The 15,210-nt window shown below is 51.7% G+C and overlaps 7 protein-coding genes across 7 annotated transcripts; 3 read left to right on the top strand and 4 right to left on the bottom strand.

Moving 5' to 3' along the window:
• Positions 1-12: 12 nt before the first annotated feature.
• On the top strand, positions 13-1,276 carry J4E87_006759 (uncharacterized protein; the record flags this gene model as incomplete). Its single annotated transcript, XM_049378360.1, has 2 exons — positions 13-895; positions 957-1,276. The coding sequence occupies 2 exons, from the start codon at positions 13-15 to the stop codon at positions 1,274-1,276; spliced, it is 1,203 nt and encodes a 400-aa protein (XP_049231753.1).
• Positions 1,277-1,511: 235 nt separating this feature from the next.
• Positions 1,512-2,886, bottom strand: J4E87_006758 (uncharacterized protein; the record flags this gene model as incomplete). The annotated part of the gene is made up of 3 exons (XM_049378359.1): positions 1,512-1,810; positions 1,871-2,219; positions 2,296-2,886. 3 exons carry the CDS (start codon positions 2,884-2,886, stop codon positions 1,512-1,514), a joined length of 1,239 nt encoding a protein of 412 aa, XP_049231752.1.
• A 1,360-nt stretch (positions 2,887-4,246) lies between these two features.
• J4E87_006757 (uncharacterized protein) lies at positions 4,247-4,719 on the bottom strand (the record flags this gene model as incomplete). The annotated part of the gene is made up of 2 exons (XM_049378358.1): positions 4,247-4,518; positions 4,593-4,719. The coding sequence occupies 2 exons, from the start codon at positions 4,717-4,719 to the stop codon at positions 4,247-4,249; spliced, it is 399 nt and encodes a 132-aa protein (XP_049231751.1).
• Positions 4,720-5,664: 945 nt separating this feature from the next.
• J4E87_006756 (uncharacterized protein) lies at positions 5,665-7,109 on the top strand (the record flags this gene model as incomplete). Its single annotated transcript, XM_049378357.1, has 6 exons — positions 5,665-5,732; positions 5,785-5,854; positions 5,908-5,940; positions 5,999-6,012; positions 6,075-6,594; positions 6,642-7,109. The coding sequence occupies 6 exons, from the start codon at positions 5,665-5,667 to the stop codon at positions 7,107-7,109; spliced, it is 1,173 nt and encodes a 390-aa protein (XP_049231750.1).
• Positions 7,110-7,231: 122 nt separating this feature from the next.
• On the bottom strand, positions 7,232-8,197 carry J4E87_006755 (uncharacterized protein; the record flags this gene model as incomplete). The annotated part of the gene is made up of 1 exon (XM_049378356.1): positions 7,232-8,197. One exon carries the CDS (start codon positions 8,195-8,197, stop codon positions 7,232-7,234), a length of 966 nt encoding a protein of 321 aa, XP_049231749.1.
• Positions 8,198-8,966: 769 nt separating this feature from the next.
• J4E87_006754 (uncharacterized protein) lies at positions 8,967-9,933 on the top strand (the record flags this gene model as incomplete). Its single annotated transcript, XM_049378355.1, has 2 exons — positions 8,967-9,704; positions 9,838-9,933. 2 exons carry the CDS (start codon positions 8,967-8,969, stop codon positions 9,931-9,933), a joined length of 834 nt encoding a protein of 277 aa, XP_049231748.1.
• Positions 9,934-13,128: 3,195 nt separating this feature from the next.
• Positions 13,129-14,112, bottom strand: J4E87_006753 (uncharacterized protein; the record flags this gene model as incomplete). Its single annotated transcript, XM_049378354.1, has 2 exons — positions 13,129-13,404; positions 13,567-14,112. 2 exons carry the CDS (start codon positions 14,110-14,112, stop codon positions 13,129-13,131), a joined length of 822 nt encoding a protein of 273 aa, XP_049231747.1.
• Positions 14,113-15,210: the final 1,098 nt, after the last annotated feature.

Below are 15,210 nucleotides of genomic sequence, written 5' to 3'. Positions count from 1 at the left end.
CTGATCTGCAACATGAAAGTCCACCTAATTTCATGTCTCGCCGCGTTTCAGAGCCTCGTCGCGAGTGAGGCTCTATTACCCTCCGTCAACGAGACGTCACGCGATCTCTCCAGCCTGGTCACTGGAGACGGACATAGCCTACTCAAAAGAGCACCCATTGCGCCAGCCAACGACCTCCTCTGGGTGACTGCCGGTTGCCGCGGCCAGAAACTCCAGCTAATGGACACGCTCAATCCACAAGAAGCCCAGCAGTTCGGTACTCCACTAAACAGCCCATGGACTGGAACACTCGTCAACGAGCTTGCGCTGTGGGGTTACCTAGACAACAGCGAAAACAGAGATATCAAAGATGAATGCGACTTCACCATGAAGCCGATGTTCGAAACTGCACTGAAGGCTCTTGGAATCAGCGCGAGGAGTGCCCCGGATGGCGGACCGAACAAATGTTTCTCCTACGTACACAGAGACAGTGCCGTTGTTCAGAAGTTGCCAAACGGCCAGCTGCCAGCCAGAAACCAACAGCAGTACGTCGTCAACGGCAGAACCTACAGAATCACGGGCGCATTCCACACCATCGGTATCAACGCGCAAGACGGCGTCATTCACATGATCAACCGCCGGTCAGCCCAATCTGCGGCCAAACAATTATGGAACGTCGCTCAAGCTCCAAAAGACCAGCTACCAGCCCTCGCTTCGAGTTCAGACATCGCCTGGGGTCTATGGGAGAGGATGAGCGCCGGTAACCTCGCCAACATCAACTACATCTTCTCCCACCGAATCACCAACGAAGAGACACGCGCCATCATCGCGCGCGCTTTGGAAGGCCGAGAGGTACGACCCTGGCCGGGAGAGATGTTTGAAGCTGGAATGGCTACGGAATACTGGGCTTTATTGGGTATGTTTCACACGGCCTCTTGCTTGCAGGACGTTACACAGTGCTGATGTATGACTTCTAGGATCGCCGAACGGCATCGCGGCAGGCTACCTGCTCGGACAACATAAACCCCAGTTTGGTCACAACAGATACGTGTCGGCTATACATGTCTTCCAGGGCGCACCAGGAAGTCCATTCATGGGGGTACCAGCTTTGCCGTACATGTGCTTCGTTGTTAAGCCGGCGCCGTACCCGCCGCCGCCTCCTCCGCAGGAGATTCAGATGCGACATGTTGCGCTGAATGAGCCTATTGCTATCGATGAGGACGAGGACAGAGTGGTAGCGCGGTCTGAAGATGGGAAGAGCATTGTGAGGAGTCATAAAGTATTTGCAAAGTCGTGATAGAGGGTGGAGGGATAGTTAGATTGGAGAATGCAAAAGCTCGATGATGTTTTCTTGCACATATCATCATTTCTGGAATGTACGCGTAGATCGAGTGCATTTAATAGGGTTCGCTTCGTGCTAGTGATCGCATATTCTCAAGCCGAACCGATATTGTCTAACCATCTAATCGTTCCCTTCATGTACACAAAACCATCTACTTGAGGGGCAGCACCGAAGGCCGGTTTCTACGTACCTAGTCTGAGCGGCCTGCAAAGACAACGTGTCGTCTTATAAGACTTGTCCCATCCCCATCCCCATCAACAAGATTCGACTCCACCAATCCAGTGCCCTTATCCTTGCCCTTGTCCTTATCTTCAGGCTCCGCCATCTCCGGCGGCGGCGAGGGCACATCGTCGACGTAAAAGAGAATGTTCCTCAGCGGGTCTTCCTTATCGGTCAGGAAGACGTTGATCTTGGAGATGTACTTGTCCTTGCCCAACTGTTTCTTGTGTTGCGCAAGGAAATAACCTGCGGCTCGACCGTTCGCGGAACCTTTTGAGCGATCTTGTTAGTAACTGAAGGTAGAACGAGATGTTGATGGGAGACACCCACCGATAATTGCTAGTCCTTCCTCCGACTTTGGATCAATCTCCGTTCCTGGCCACTTCTTCAGCTCTTTGATGCTCTTTTTAGCGATCGCTTTATCGATGATTGATTGGGTTTCTTTGTTTGCGATGTACAGGCTGAATATCTTGCGAATGTCACCGAGGTTATCCTGTCCGCGTATCTTATTCCAGAGGCCCCATGCGAAGTCAGAACTGGCGCGCAGTTCGGGTAGCTCAGAGGCTTTTGGGGTGTATTTCCAGAGCATCTTTGCGGTTTCGAAGGGGCTACTGCGCGAGACGAAGAAGAGTGCGCCCGCCTTAGCGTTGACGCCGAACGTGTACGTGGAAGCTGTGCACTAGGCTCTGTGTCAGTCACCCCCAAAATTTGCTATGATATTCGGCTTAGCAGGTTGATGCGCAAACCCAACTTACCCGCTGCCTCTTGCCCGATGGATCAAGATAGTATTGTTTATCGATTGGCAACATCCGACCTTCGGGGTCATCCAGGTAGAAGGGATCTTTTGGATCAAAGAGAACGGCCGGACTGTTGTAGTGGAAAGCGCCGAAACACTGATTATCTCCTCCTTCGCTGAGCGACTTATCGCTTATGTCGAGGGCTTTGAAAGAAGTCGTCATCCCATGGAAGCCGAAGGCGCACCAAGAGTCCTCGTCCTCCCATAGATCCCAGGCCCACGCTAATCCCTCTTTCTCTAGATTGCCGTCCCATTTGCTGCTGAGGGGATCGATGTAACGTGTGCCTTGATTGCCGTCTCTGGTCATCGCGAGGAAGAGTTTCTGGCCTCGACATACCGCCTTTTCATACTCTTCATCGCTGATTGCTGAGGCATGGATGACGAAGCCGGGGTCTGCAGGGTTGTAGCCAGCAAAGTCGATTGGAATGACGTTCCTCCTGGAAACGTGAAGGGCTGAGATATTCAAAAGAGGCCCACGTGGCGGGCTGAGACGCTCACTTGCGACCAGAGCGACTAATCCCGTCCATGACAGGAAATTGAGTGCCTTCATCGCGACGGAAAAGGAAGAGCGCGGTAGTGTGTGACTAGTTGAGGCTGAGCGGCGGAAGGGTACGCGAAAGCGGGGGAGCAGAAGAACAAGTAGTTCCGGCGGGAGGTGGGGAGGTGAAGGGTGAGCAGCCTGGATATAATCTTTGCCTAAGGTGCACGAGCAGTCGAAGGTGTAGAGCTGGGGGCCCGACCCACACTGCGTTCTAAGCGTACTACGAAAAAGGTTTAGTTGCAAGCGACTCTACTGTCATTCCGTTTCACTCAACAGTACAAAATATTACCGCCACCGAGATACAGTGACGGCGTTACCTGCTCAGCAATGACACTGGCCTTGGACCCTCGACCTTCAGGTCCTAGAAACCCACGACGGGTGTTTCCACCTCTTCTCCCACGCGTGCAGTCATGCTGCCCGTCGCCGTGAGTCAGAGAACAGTCTGGGTGATGTCAATAGCATGAAGCCGAGATGTCATAGTTGCAAGCCTTTCCTGGCCTTCGTTCCATAAGCTGTAGTTGTCTCATCTTTGTCCGTTGAACAATATCGCCTGAAGCTCTGTTTTTGCGACCATGCTAATTGACAGAGTTTTTTTGAACTTGATCAGTACTTCCTTGAGGCATTATTGTGCGGGCGTTTGTTGTAGATGCGATAGAAGGTGCGTGCCAACACCACCTACATAGCTGGATGGTGCTGAATCAACAATGGAGACACGTCGTCTAAACTGTGGTTCGTTGCGAAAGTGGTTCATTGATACCGCTCAACATGCTGACAGAGTGATGGTTGACGGATGGTGAGCTCCTTTTGGGTGTAACGGTACACGACGTTGACAGACGCGCGTGGATTGATGCAGTTTAGCAATGATCGAAGCTCGTAGCGTTGGGGCATGACAATGTAGCTGGAAATGAGACAGAAGTAGCCATTGAATAATGTGAGGAGCGTCGCATCCCATAACCGTTATTTTGGGTGTGGATGGTGAAGCGAAACGCGTCGACGCGTTGTTCGGTCTAGCCTGACTTGGAATGACAGATTAGTCAGCGGGAAATGTCGGGGCAGGTAAGCCGAGCGGTTAATGCAACACGCGTCGACGCAACACTGTCAACAGCTTCCATACACTCATCAGAAGATGCTTTATGTGCACGGTGTCTTGTCGAGATGGATTCCATTCTGTACCTATCTAATCACGCACATGTGCATGCGAACAGCCTTTGACTACAGCCTATCCCACCCTTCGTCGACCCTTTCGCCGCTTCATCTCCGATCCGCGTCTCTGCGCTGTTGGACTTCTGCTATGACACCGCTTACATTTACAGTCATACACGAATCACATGCTCTCTAAGCAAACTCCGTCCATCCACGCCCTTTCTCACTACCTTCTTCTCCTCCAATCCTCAACAACGCCGATTGAACCCACATTCGAGACGTCCGCCAGTCGCGCGCCACCGACCTCTCCATAAAGATTGGGTGCATCTCTCACCCAAAAGATCAGGGTCGGATAATCGTCATCCGTAACGGGTTGCCGCGCTTTGAAGACTGTGATCTTGGAGATCATCTTGTCACCTCCTCGTTGCTGTTTGTGCTGGGCAGGGAAGAAGCCGACTGCTACACCGCTCGGAGAACCTGTAGTGTAGTCTGCCAGCGCTATGAACCTACAGATTTCCCCATCAATAACAGGGGTGTGGCAATAGCTTTCATGCCGAACACACTGGACATACCCAAGATAGCGACGGCTTCGACAGAGATGATGTCGAAGTCAGTTCCTGTCCATTCCTGGATACTGTCCACTTTCGTGTGCCACGGTGGCGGCCTATGGGTCTTGATGGCGAGGTTCAGAATGTCCATTGTCTGCTCATTGTCGACACTCAGACTCCAAAAAAACCTTTGATTGGAGTATCGTGAGGCTATCGATTCCAGAAGCCCCATGCAAAGTCATCGTTACTTCGCAAAACCGGTAGGTTTCTCGATCGTGGTGCGTTTGGTCGCCACGAGACTGTCGCAGATTCGCGATCGCTTTTTCTATTTATGAAGTAAACCAGACCCGCGTCAGCGTTGACGCCGATGCTGGAGAATGCACCAGTGACCTGAAATATCAGCGAGGTAAGAGAAAGAGGAGGAGAGATGGATTTACCCTCCTGTTCCATCCATCGGGATTCGGATGAGTACTAACCCCTTTCTCTCCGGTGCTAGAATGTCCAGTCTAATGGTTGTTTGATGAATAAACAAACATGCTGGCAGCGAAAGATCACGATTGTCACTAAGTGGATTCAGCGTCCGCGCGCCATCTTGAAGATGTGGAATGTATTCTCGTGTTATTTTCCACTGAATGATACTGCGCTCTACTGAATACCACCTTTCCTGCTTCGCAATTGTGGCTGCGGTCACATCATCCATGAGAAACTTGCGGGCGCACTGTCCCAGCCCTACAAGCCAGTAACAACGGCGGCGGGAGTGTGACGCATACTTTGTAGTGCCATCGTCTTGAGTTTTAAACACTCGCAATTAACGCGAAATCATCGATCAGCAAGGAATGCGATTCTCACGACGAAAGTTAGATGCCCGAGCAAGCATAATGTGTAGTCGTTCTTAACTTTTCCCGATGCAGTAGTCCGTGGTGTGTACTTCTAGGGAAGGTTTGCCGAACCCCGCATTACCGTGTACACACACGCGTCTAGCCAGCGCTCGCGTCGAGACGACTCAACAAGCAATTGGAATTGCTTATAAGCAGTGATAGGTTACGATGTCCTTTCAGAGTAGTGAACAGAATCCATCTTCTGATATATTTCCATCATGAACGGCCATGCAGAACCGAGCAAGCATCAACGCTTCGATGTGCCTGCCAAGATGAAAGCATTACAGTAGGCATGCTCGGCGCGAAACATACGATATCTGATTGCTGAGATAATCAAGATACTCTGGCCCCGAGAGATTCGCAGTCGAGACCATCGATGTTCCAACAATCGGTGATGATGATGTTCTTGTACGACACACTATTCATCACCCCGCGGTATTTGCTGCGCTAACACACGGAAGGTCAAGATCTCAGCCTGCGGTGTATGCGGAACAGTAAGTAGAAGAAGAGGAGAAAGACTTTGGGGAGTACATCATACTGACCACCTTGAAGGATTTGCATTACCAGTAAGCTTCGGATGCGAAAAGCTTGCGACGCATGCACTGACTCGACATGTTCACATCTGCAGCAAAGGCGAGTTCTTAGCGCAGGTGAGATCATCGAGAAATTATGTATTGAGCAAAGCTAACGTTCTTGAAGTATCCTTTGATACCCGGTACGAGCGATCGTTCACCTCTCTACACACCTCACTCACCTTCCCAGGCCACGAAGCAGCAGGCACCGTCGCCGCTATCGGCAAGAACGTCAACAACGTCGCAGTTGGTGACCGCGTAGCAGCCGATGCCTTACAGCCATGTCTGAACTGTTTTTACTGTACGCGCAGAAAGACCCAACTCTGTGAGAATGTCACCGGGTATGGCGGTAATGTTCCGGGTGGTTTCGCAGAGTACTGCAGATATCCAGCTCGCATGGTTTTCCCTATTGGAAACCTTCCAGATCTAGAGGCCGTCTTGCTCGAACCCGCCGCATGCGCAGCGCATGGTATTGAGAGAATGCAGATGGAAGTCGGAAGCAGAGTACTGCTTTTTGGGTGCGGACCGACCGGCATGCTGTTAGCTCAGTTGATCAAGATGAATGGCGCTGCTCATGTATGCAGCACGTCCAAAAGTTAAGCGTAACTACTAACGCGACCTAGTTGACCATCGCTTCAAAAGGCGGCCCGAAACTCGATCTCGCGCGCGAACTCAACATCGCCGATTCCTACATCACCATATCTGATGATAACCCCGGAGATGACATGGCCGCGCTCTCGACCGACAATCCCTACGGTTTCGATATTGTCGTGGAAGCCACAGGCGCACCGACAGTTTTGGAAAAGTCCATCGAGTACGTGCGTAAAGGCGGTAAGCTGGTGGTTTACGGCGTATACGACGAAAGTGTGAAAATTGCATGGTCGCCCTTCCGGATTTGGGAAAATGAGATCACGATTCTGGCTAGCTTCTGCAGCATGAGTCACATACCGCATGTCTTGGAGTATGTGAATGCTGGGAGGTTAAAGTTGGGCGGCATTGCGAGCAAGACATATCGAATCGAGCAATGGGAGGAGTGTCTGGACGCGGTGAGGAAACAAGAGGTTGTCAAGGCTGCTATTGTGTTCGACTGATGCATGAATTCGGCAGTGCAAAACGCCGTGACATCTTCAATATTCTATACGTAACATTCGGGTGTACGGTATATTGCAAAACACGAGATGTGGTACCGTCGCACTACGAAGGCCAAGACTACCTATGAGTACATCTTCTTGTGAAAATCGGTATTCGCCAGATCCACAGCCCGCTTCGTAGCCTCAATGAGGTCCTCCTTTGGAAGTTCCAATTCATCGTTGCTCAGCTTATGATCCCTCTCGAACAGACCTGCCTCATCAATGAAGTACCTCGTGTACAAAGCTGTCGCAAAAGACATGCGATCACCCATCATCATCTTCTCCCTAGCAGTTGCCAAGCGCTGCTTCAACGGCTCCGACGTAATCTTCCAGTCTTTCTCCGTGGTGCCAGTAACCTTCTGTACCGCCTCGAACATCTCCCGTTGGTTAAGGGCGAACGACGATACGAAAGTCATCCGGTTGCGGTACTGCTCCAGTGTCGGCCCGTTGCCATCAGATGCCGATACTGGCAAAGATAGCAAGTTCGCCACAGCCAGCCCGGTCTGGGGCCATGTGGCAGTGTTCAGTCGCTGCTTCCCATCGTCAAAGTACACGACCTCTCGTTTCGGAATATCGATGCCGAAGTAAGCGCCGCTGAGAGAGTACTCGTACCAGAAGCCGGAGGTCACGCCTATCCACGAGGAAACTCCGAGCGACTCGATAAGATTGCGAGCTATCGCCTTGCCAGGCCCAATGGTTTCGTTCTGGATCTCTTCCGTGTTGTACATGCCGAACTCGTTTGGTAGAATCCATGGTACGCCAGCTTGGGCTGCTCCACGAATGAGCTTCTCCTGCGCATTACCACCGAATACGCTCATTGTGATGACTAGTGCATCTTGTCCGGTCAGGGCTTTGACTATGGTGTCTTGACTGTCGTAATCGATGCGTGCGACGTTGACGCCAGATGGGAAAGTGGCCTTGGACTCCGTACGCGTGATGGCGGTGACGTTAAAATGGTTCTTCGCAAGGAGAGCGGAGGTAATGTATGAACCGACGTTGCCATTGGCACCGACTACGGCGATGTTCTTGAGTTTGGATAGCAATGCCATATTGACAAGTGTGAGGACGAAGGGGTGTAGAGTGAGGAACACAGAAGCGTGTTGAATTGTCACTTCAAAACTTGGGAGTGACTTCCTTCTATATACCTCTTGAAATACATGAGGAAAGATCACTGTTGGGAGGCATACGGTCGGTATTCGGTCGTAACCTTCTAGCTCCGCCCATGCATACCTAGACAAGGAGGTGCTCCTATGCTGCAACCAGTGTAGCTCGATGAGCCAATACACAAAGGTTCGACTGGCAACACTGATGGAGCCTTGTTCAGGCCTCCAGATCCATACAAAACAAGCTAAGTATGCACCGAAGTCCGATTGCTGACATGATGTGTCCGAGGTGAATAGACGTTAAAGCGCGAGCACCGAAGTGTGTGGTGATGTCATCTACAGATTCGGTTAGCGCGCCTGGCTATGGCCCAGGCGCCCATCTCCACATCCGCGGTCAACAATTCCGCGCATGGAAGACGCGTCAAAAGAAGGGGCGACGGACGTCCTCCCGACTTCTCATCATACGAGTTTACCCCAACCAAGTCGGATGTTACGCAATGCTCGTTCCGTCTCCGTCATTTCGCTGGAGTCTTGCGCGCACGAATGCCACGCCGCATAAGTGTGGCCGCCTAAAGGAAGCAGCTCAGCTGCAGACGTTCGCCAATCATGAGTGTCTTGCACAGCCCCTCCACCAGGGGACGAAAGTCTCAGGCCAGCCTGATTCTCTCCAGCAATCGCGACAGCATCGCCTCGACAACAACGCAGAGTCTGCGACATGACGGCTATTCAGGATTACCAGTACGGACCACTCGCAAACGATGACAACACACGTTTCATACAGTTGTACCCCGCGGCGCACTTCGAAGATCCCATACGCGTCGACATCATCGAACGGGCTTACGATGCCTCCAAGACCCAAGACTCCGTCAGCTACGAAGCTTTATCGTATGCTTGGGGCTCAGATGAAGATTCAGCGTACATCTTCGTTGGGGCGAACTCTGGCTTGCGTGTCCGTTACAATGTTACCCAGATCCTGAGGTACCTGAGGGACGGGATTACCCCAGGATGTAGTGCCCGAACCCTGTGGATTGACGCTATGTGCATCAACCAAGCGGACGACGAGGAGAAAGGAAAGCAGGTTACCGTGATGGGGAAGATATACGCATGTGCTACGAGTGTGCTCATATGGACTGGAGAGCCCGGATGCGATTTGCAAGCGCTACAGCGCAGCTTTGAGGGCAAGGGGAAAGAGAAAATGTTTCGATGGATACGCAGACGACCAAACGATCAGATAGCTCGCTTGATGCAGTTCTTCGGGACCGGATGGTTTACGAGGCGCTGGGTAGTCCAAGAGATTGTGCATGCCCGCGAAGCCTACATCATTTCCGGTAGTTGCACAATGCAGTGGCAGCAGTTCCGTGCCTTTGTCGAACATCTGGAATCTAACATTTCCTACGAAGCATTGATGCCACATTCTGCGGCAATCTTGCATCACTTGAGCAATCTCACTGCAGTGAGATATACCGAGTCTGACAAACTGTCTCAGTGCGATGAGAATACTACTGGTACCCAAACGGATCGCATCGCAGCTAGAGCCGAAAATATGACGACACTTTTGACACGGTACTCTGCTACCCGATGTGCAGATGATCGCGACAGAATCTATGCACTGCGAAGTCTCAGTTCGACACCTATTCCAGTCGACTACCAAGTCTCAGCCAATGGGCTATATGACCGATTAAGCAAGATCGAGGTGATCAGATTTCCAATGGCCATAATGAGCTGCGCTGGGTCTTTCGGTGGACTCGCAGCTTCATGGGTCCCGGATTGGAGGTTGCCCATGCGATACAGTCCTTTCCAGTCGTCTCTCAAGATGCGATGCCCAGTTCCGCCAGTAGAGGGATCGTTGGTCACCGTTACCAACAACCTGCTCGCGATACAGGCAAGATTTGTTGGCGTCATTGACAGTGTCTTAGATCCATCGAGACGTACATATGCGTCAGATATTAAGACTATGTACAGATGGATTGTTTATTTCGCCCAATATCTCAAGGCCAAAACGATAGAACTGGAATCGAAGCATGGAATGATCTTGTATTGTACTCTGAAGGTTATACCTATCGACGAATACGTTGTGGATTCGGAGCCCTCTTCTTTCGAAAAAGAGCCGCGATTATGTTGGGAAGAACACCTCCGTTCTTGGACATCCGACGAGAAGCAAGGGGTAACTCCGTCAATGCTGTTTTATGAAGCAAGAAGTATGGGATTTGCCCACACAAAGAGAGGCCGCTCGTGCTTTTTCACAAGTGCAGGGCAGTTCGGGTTAGGGCCAGACAACATCCAGATCGGCGATTGCGTGGTGAACATGCCAGGATGTGACTCCATGATGGCGTTACGTCCAGTCGATAATGAAAAGAATATCGAGCCAATACATGGAGACATTGTACAATCTCAGCATCCGGCTATGACGGTCGTTGGTGACTGCTGGATACCTGAACTCATCAGTTCTAATCAGCAAAATACTACACCTGGTCTTTGCACGTTTCACGTCGTATAAAGGGCAGAGCCTAGCAGCATCTGTGCGTACTTTTTTCCACGGATATTTGCATTAGCCGATCATGTAGACGCAATGATGATACAATGATCATTCCAGGCGCGCTACCATCCATCCCCCCGTATATGAACCGAAGCCACCTTAGCGAGCATCCCGTTCATCACCAACCACCCGGTCTTCCTCTTCCTCAACATACTCGTCACCCTCGCTATCCTCGGTTTCATCACCCATGGCTTCCGCATTCTCCGCATTCCTCTGCGGCCTTTCCCGACGCGGCCGCCTGACAAACATCGACCCTCTTTGTGGCGTGTGTGAGTTATCTGGCACCCGAGTGATTACAGGCGTACGATGTGGTCCGTTCTTCAGAGGTGCCTGCCATGGCATGCCCGGTGCTCCACGCCTTTCACGTATTGCACACCCTGATTGATCCCCAGACATACCCATCGAACTTGGACCTTGGCTTTCTAAACCAGGTGGAGGTGGACGAACCTCAGGTTCCATGTGCACGGGCTCCCCGTACTCGAAACCCTCATATCCTTGGCGCATTCCATAAAAGTGTTGGTTGAAGTTTTGATTATGCTGGAATGCCTGTCGCCTTGGAGCTGGCGGAGCTGTACGGTATCCATCCTCAGAAGGTGTATACCAAGCTGAAGCGGCAAATGGGTCGGGCCGTCTTGGACGTTCGATTCCATAATAAAGCGGTCCTGGTCGGGCTGCGGGCATTCCCAGCGGGGCTTGCGCCGTGATGGACGTGCTGAGGCCTGCCATGTTCCTCGCCCAGGAATGCAAAGCATCCAGTTCACGAAGGAAATTGTGAAGCTCGGTTTGCTCGATAAGGAAGTACGTTGACCGCATGTTGGATGGTGTTGTCGTATAAGCCGCCTAGAGGAAGTACCGGATGAATTGCATTGCTCAGATTACTTGACGCTCTGATATATAGTCGTTCGAAGTGAGATGCGCTGGGCTAGATTGCTGCGTTCGTAAGCCACGTCTACTAATTGCCTCCTCACAGACGAGAGAACGAGCGCATTATAGAGTGTTTGATGGACACACGGAATTCGGTTGGCACTGCATATCAGACTTGCTCGCTAGCTCACACTATACACAAGTTTCTATCGACAGATCGTTCCCGTCTGCCTGCCCCCCACGTGCTTGCGATGTATTGTCTAGGCCCATACCACTTATTCCTATACATCGTTCCCTCTTATTTCTCAACGGTAGACAAGCTAGACGTGGGGAGCTCACAGCTGATACGAATGCTAGCTCGGTAACGCCAGCGACTTGACAGACTTATTCGGCAATCTCAAGTAATCGGCAACAGCCTCACCAAACGGCATCCTCTCCAACACTCCTCTGATCTTAATCTATCTTGCTCCTACTGTCTCATTCTAACTGCCTCTCTCACATCACAAGCATCCTGAAAACCAACACGACCACAACAGGCAACCAGAACGCTATGAGACCCCTATCCACATTGGTAAACCGTGACACACCACCTACACCGTCTAGCCGATTCGGATGTAAATAATCATGAGTAAGCACTAGCATGCGCTCGATGATATAGTAGGAAATAGAACCAGCAAGGCTAACCGCGAACACGATCTCAAGCAAAGATAGGGCGATTACGAGAGGTAGGAGGAAAAGAGGTGGATGGGCGCGTTGGTCGGGCATTGTGCTAGATGGAAGACGATAGGTTCAGACCGTGTTAGTCAATGTGGGGAGGACGAGCATGCAAGTCACAGCAGAGCAAGATGTGATGCATGTTTTATCGTATATTTTCTAGTCTATTTTCTCCTCTCCTCCCCCGTTTCCGTGTTGATAATAGCGCCCTTTACATCAAGCGGCCGCGATGATAATGTGATGATGATGAACATGCAACTCCGTTCGCGTCGCTTAGCCGCTTAGCCGCAAACGCTACTAGCCATGATGCAGCCCGTGAAATGAGTGATGGTAATGTCGTCGAACGCAGAAGTAAAACAAAAAAGAGAAAGACAAAGGGAAACGAAGAAAAGCAAACGCCGTGCTTTGTTCTTCCGTGAACTGTGTCCGCCCAGTATGGTATCGTAATGCGAATGACCAAACGCCTTGCTGTGTTCTTCCGTGAACCGTGTCCGCCCAGTGTGGTAATGTGAAGCAGATAATCAAACGCCGTATGCAATGAGTAAAGGTGTAGCCCGGTGCCGGTCGAGATATCCTGTAGCCAAACACCGAATGCAAAGACTGCGAGGTAATCCTGCAGCCAAACACCGAATGCAAAGACCGTGAGGTATCCAGACGCCGATCAGGATGTCCTGTAGTTAAACGACAATAGTGTGAGGGTGAGGTGTGTCGGTCTGCCATGAGGTTGTCCAAGCGTGCCTCGAACGGACGTGGTGATGTAGTCTTAGAACGAGTTGTCGGGGATGTTCGACTTCGCAGGTCGATAGCCAGCGTAAGGGCCAGCGTGCTGCATCTGCCAGTGCAACTCCGCAGACTGCTCGCTCTTCTGAGCTTCTTCCTTAGCCTGATTGGATGCGAGCCAGCTTGTGAGCTTAGACCTGAGTCTCTGCTCGTCTGGATCCTCTGTGTTCTCCGGCTGCTGCTCTGTAATTGGCTGCGCGAACTTGGCTACCTTGGTGGCTGGGCTTGCCTCATCGTCGTCAGAACGAGGCCTCTTCAGCTGAGGCGCCGGTTGTGTTTGCTGAATACGTTGTGGCTGTGGCTCCTGATGTTGCTGAGCTTGTGGAGTTTGCAGAATACGTTGCGCCTGCGGCTGTCGATGTGGCTGAGCTTGTGGAGCTTGCGGAATACGTGGCGACTGCAGCTGTCGATGTTGCTGTACTTTTGGAGTTTGCAGAATACGTTGAGGTTGTTGCGCGAGCTGTTGCGGCTGCAACACCTGCTGTAGCTGCCCGGCTGGTTGATGCTGCTGCATTTGTTGCAGTTTCTGCTGTTGTAGCTTCTGCGCGTTTTGCATCTGCTTGTAGACATCGCAAAGATGCTGCTTTTGCTGTGTTCCGGAACCCTGTCTGAATCGTTGCAACTTCTCAGGACTGAACGAGCTGATGTATTGCTGTGTAAATCTGTTGAAGTGTGCCTGTCGCGCTGCCAGCTGTTGCGCTGCCAGTTGCTGCGCTGCCAGTTGTTGCGCTTCCTGTTGCTTTGCCTGCTGCGCCGCCATCTGCTGCCCGCGCGCCTTGTGAATCTCTTGCTGTTTACGTTGCTCGATTGCGTTCCTAACGATCTCGTTTTGCTTCTGGGAAGGCAACTGTTGAAACTGTTGCTTTGCCTGCGGGTCCAACCTCTGGAAATAGGCCATTCCAAACAGGGCAAACTGGCGGTTCTGACGTGCCTGAGCTTCCTCGCGAGTGGGAGGCTGCGCTTGCATAGTGGTCGGGCGCGGCTGTGATTGAGTTGATATGGCCTGACGGCGCATGTACTCGGCCATCATCTGCGGACTCATTTGCTGGCGCGTCTGCGGGCTCATCTTGGGAGTCGGCAGCTGCGCTTGAAGAGGAAAGGCCATCGCGGGATCGTGCGGTGACTGAGTCTGATAGCGACCGAGTGCGCCCTGTGGGGTTTGCGGACCGCTGGTGTAGCTATTCACGGAATCCCGCCTGACGGTGTCGTCGTTTGCTGCCATGACGAGCAACTGGTGTGGGCCGAAAGAGCAAAGGTCAAGGGTTGTAAAGATGAGAGTAGCGGATGAAAATACTCAAGTTGTGGGTGATGGGGATCAAAATAGAGGGCTGTGATAGTCAAGATGGTGGGATGTGAGAGTTTGAGTTGAAAGAAGGTGACAAGGCGGAAAAAGCCAGACTATATGGCCTCTGTGTGCGCATTACCACGCTCACCTAACCGAACGGAGCGAGAGATATTGCGAGAACAGGTGACTCAGTCGGACGGCCGGCCACAATAGAAGCGAAAGGACAAGTGAGAGTGAGAGGGAATAGCAACGGCCGCGCTGCTACTGGCTGCCCGATAGTCGTCGACCACAGAATTCAGGGTCCAGTGATCAAGTCCCTTAACGCCGACATCCCATGAGTCTGACAGCGTCCAGGAGGTTGAAGAAATAATTAGTCGCAAAGAGACCTACATATAATAATCCTGCGAGACTGACGATTCCAACGATATCGATATTGAGCTAGTATGCGGGAAAGTGAGAGCGGGAGCACGGGCCTCCAAGCGACTTAGAGGGAAGTGCGCGCGGGTTCGCCTAGGGACGGATAGCAATGCAGGCACGTTTGTCAGCACATTTCGTACTGAATCCAAGGGTGTTAACAAGCGGATGGCTCTTGCACATCGTTCCAAAATTCTCGTAAACTTGCTAGTGCGCCAGAATACCACAAAGATGCCGCGGTGTTTTACACACTCCGGCAGCCCCAAAGCGCCCAAAATAGGTAAATCAAACAAAGTGCGCTCGTCTCGACCTGTGTGACAGTAATCAATATGACATCGTCAGACTTCCAGTCCGAACCATGGTTGA

Source organism: Alternaria ethzedia (assembly GCF_023757985.1).
Source record: "Alternaria ethzedia strain BMP 0044 chromosome Unknown scaffold_17, whole genome shotgun sequence".
Classification (NCBI taxonomy): domain Eukaryota; kingdom Fungi; phylum Ascomycota; class Dothideomycetes; order Pleosporales; family Pleosporaceae; genus Alternaria; species Alternaria ethzedia.
This window is presented reverse-complemented; position numbering and strand designations above follow the sequence as displayed.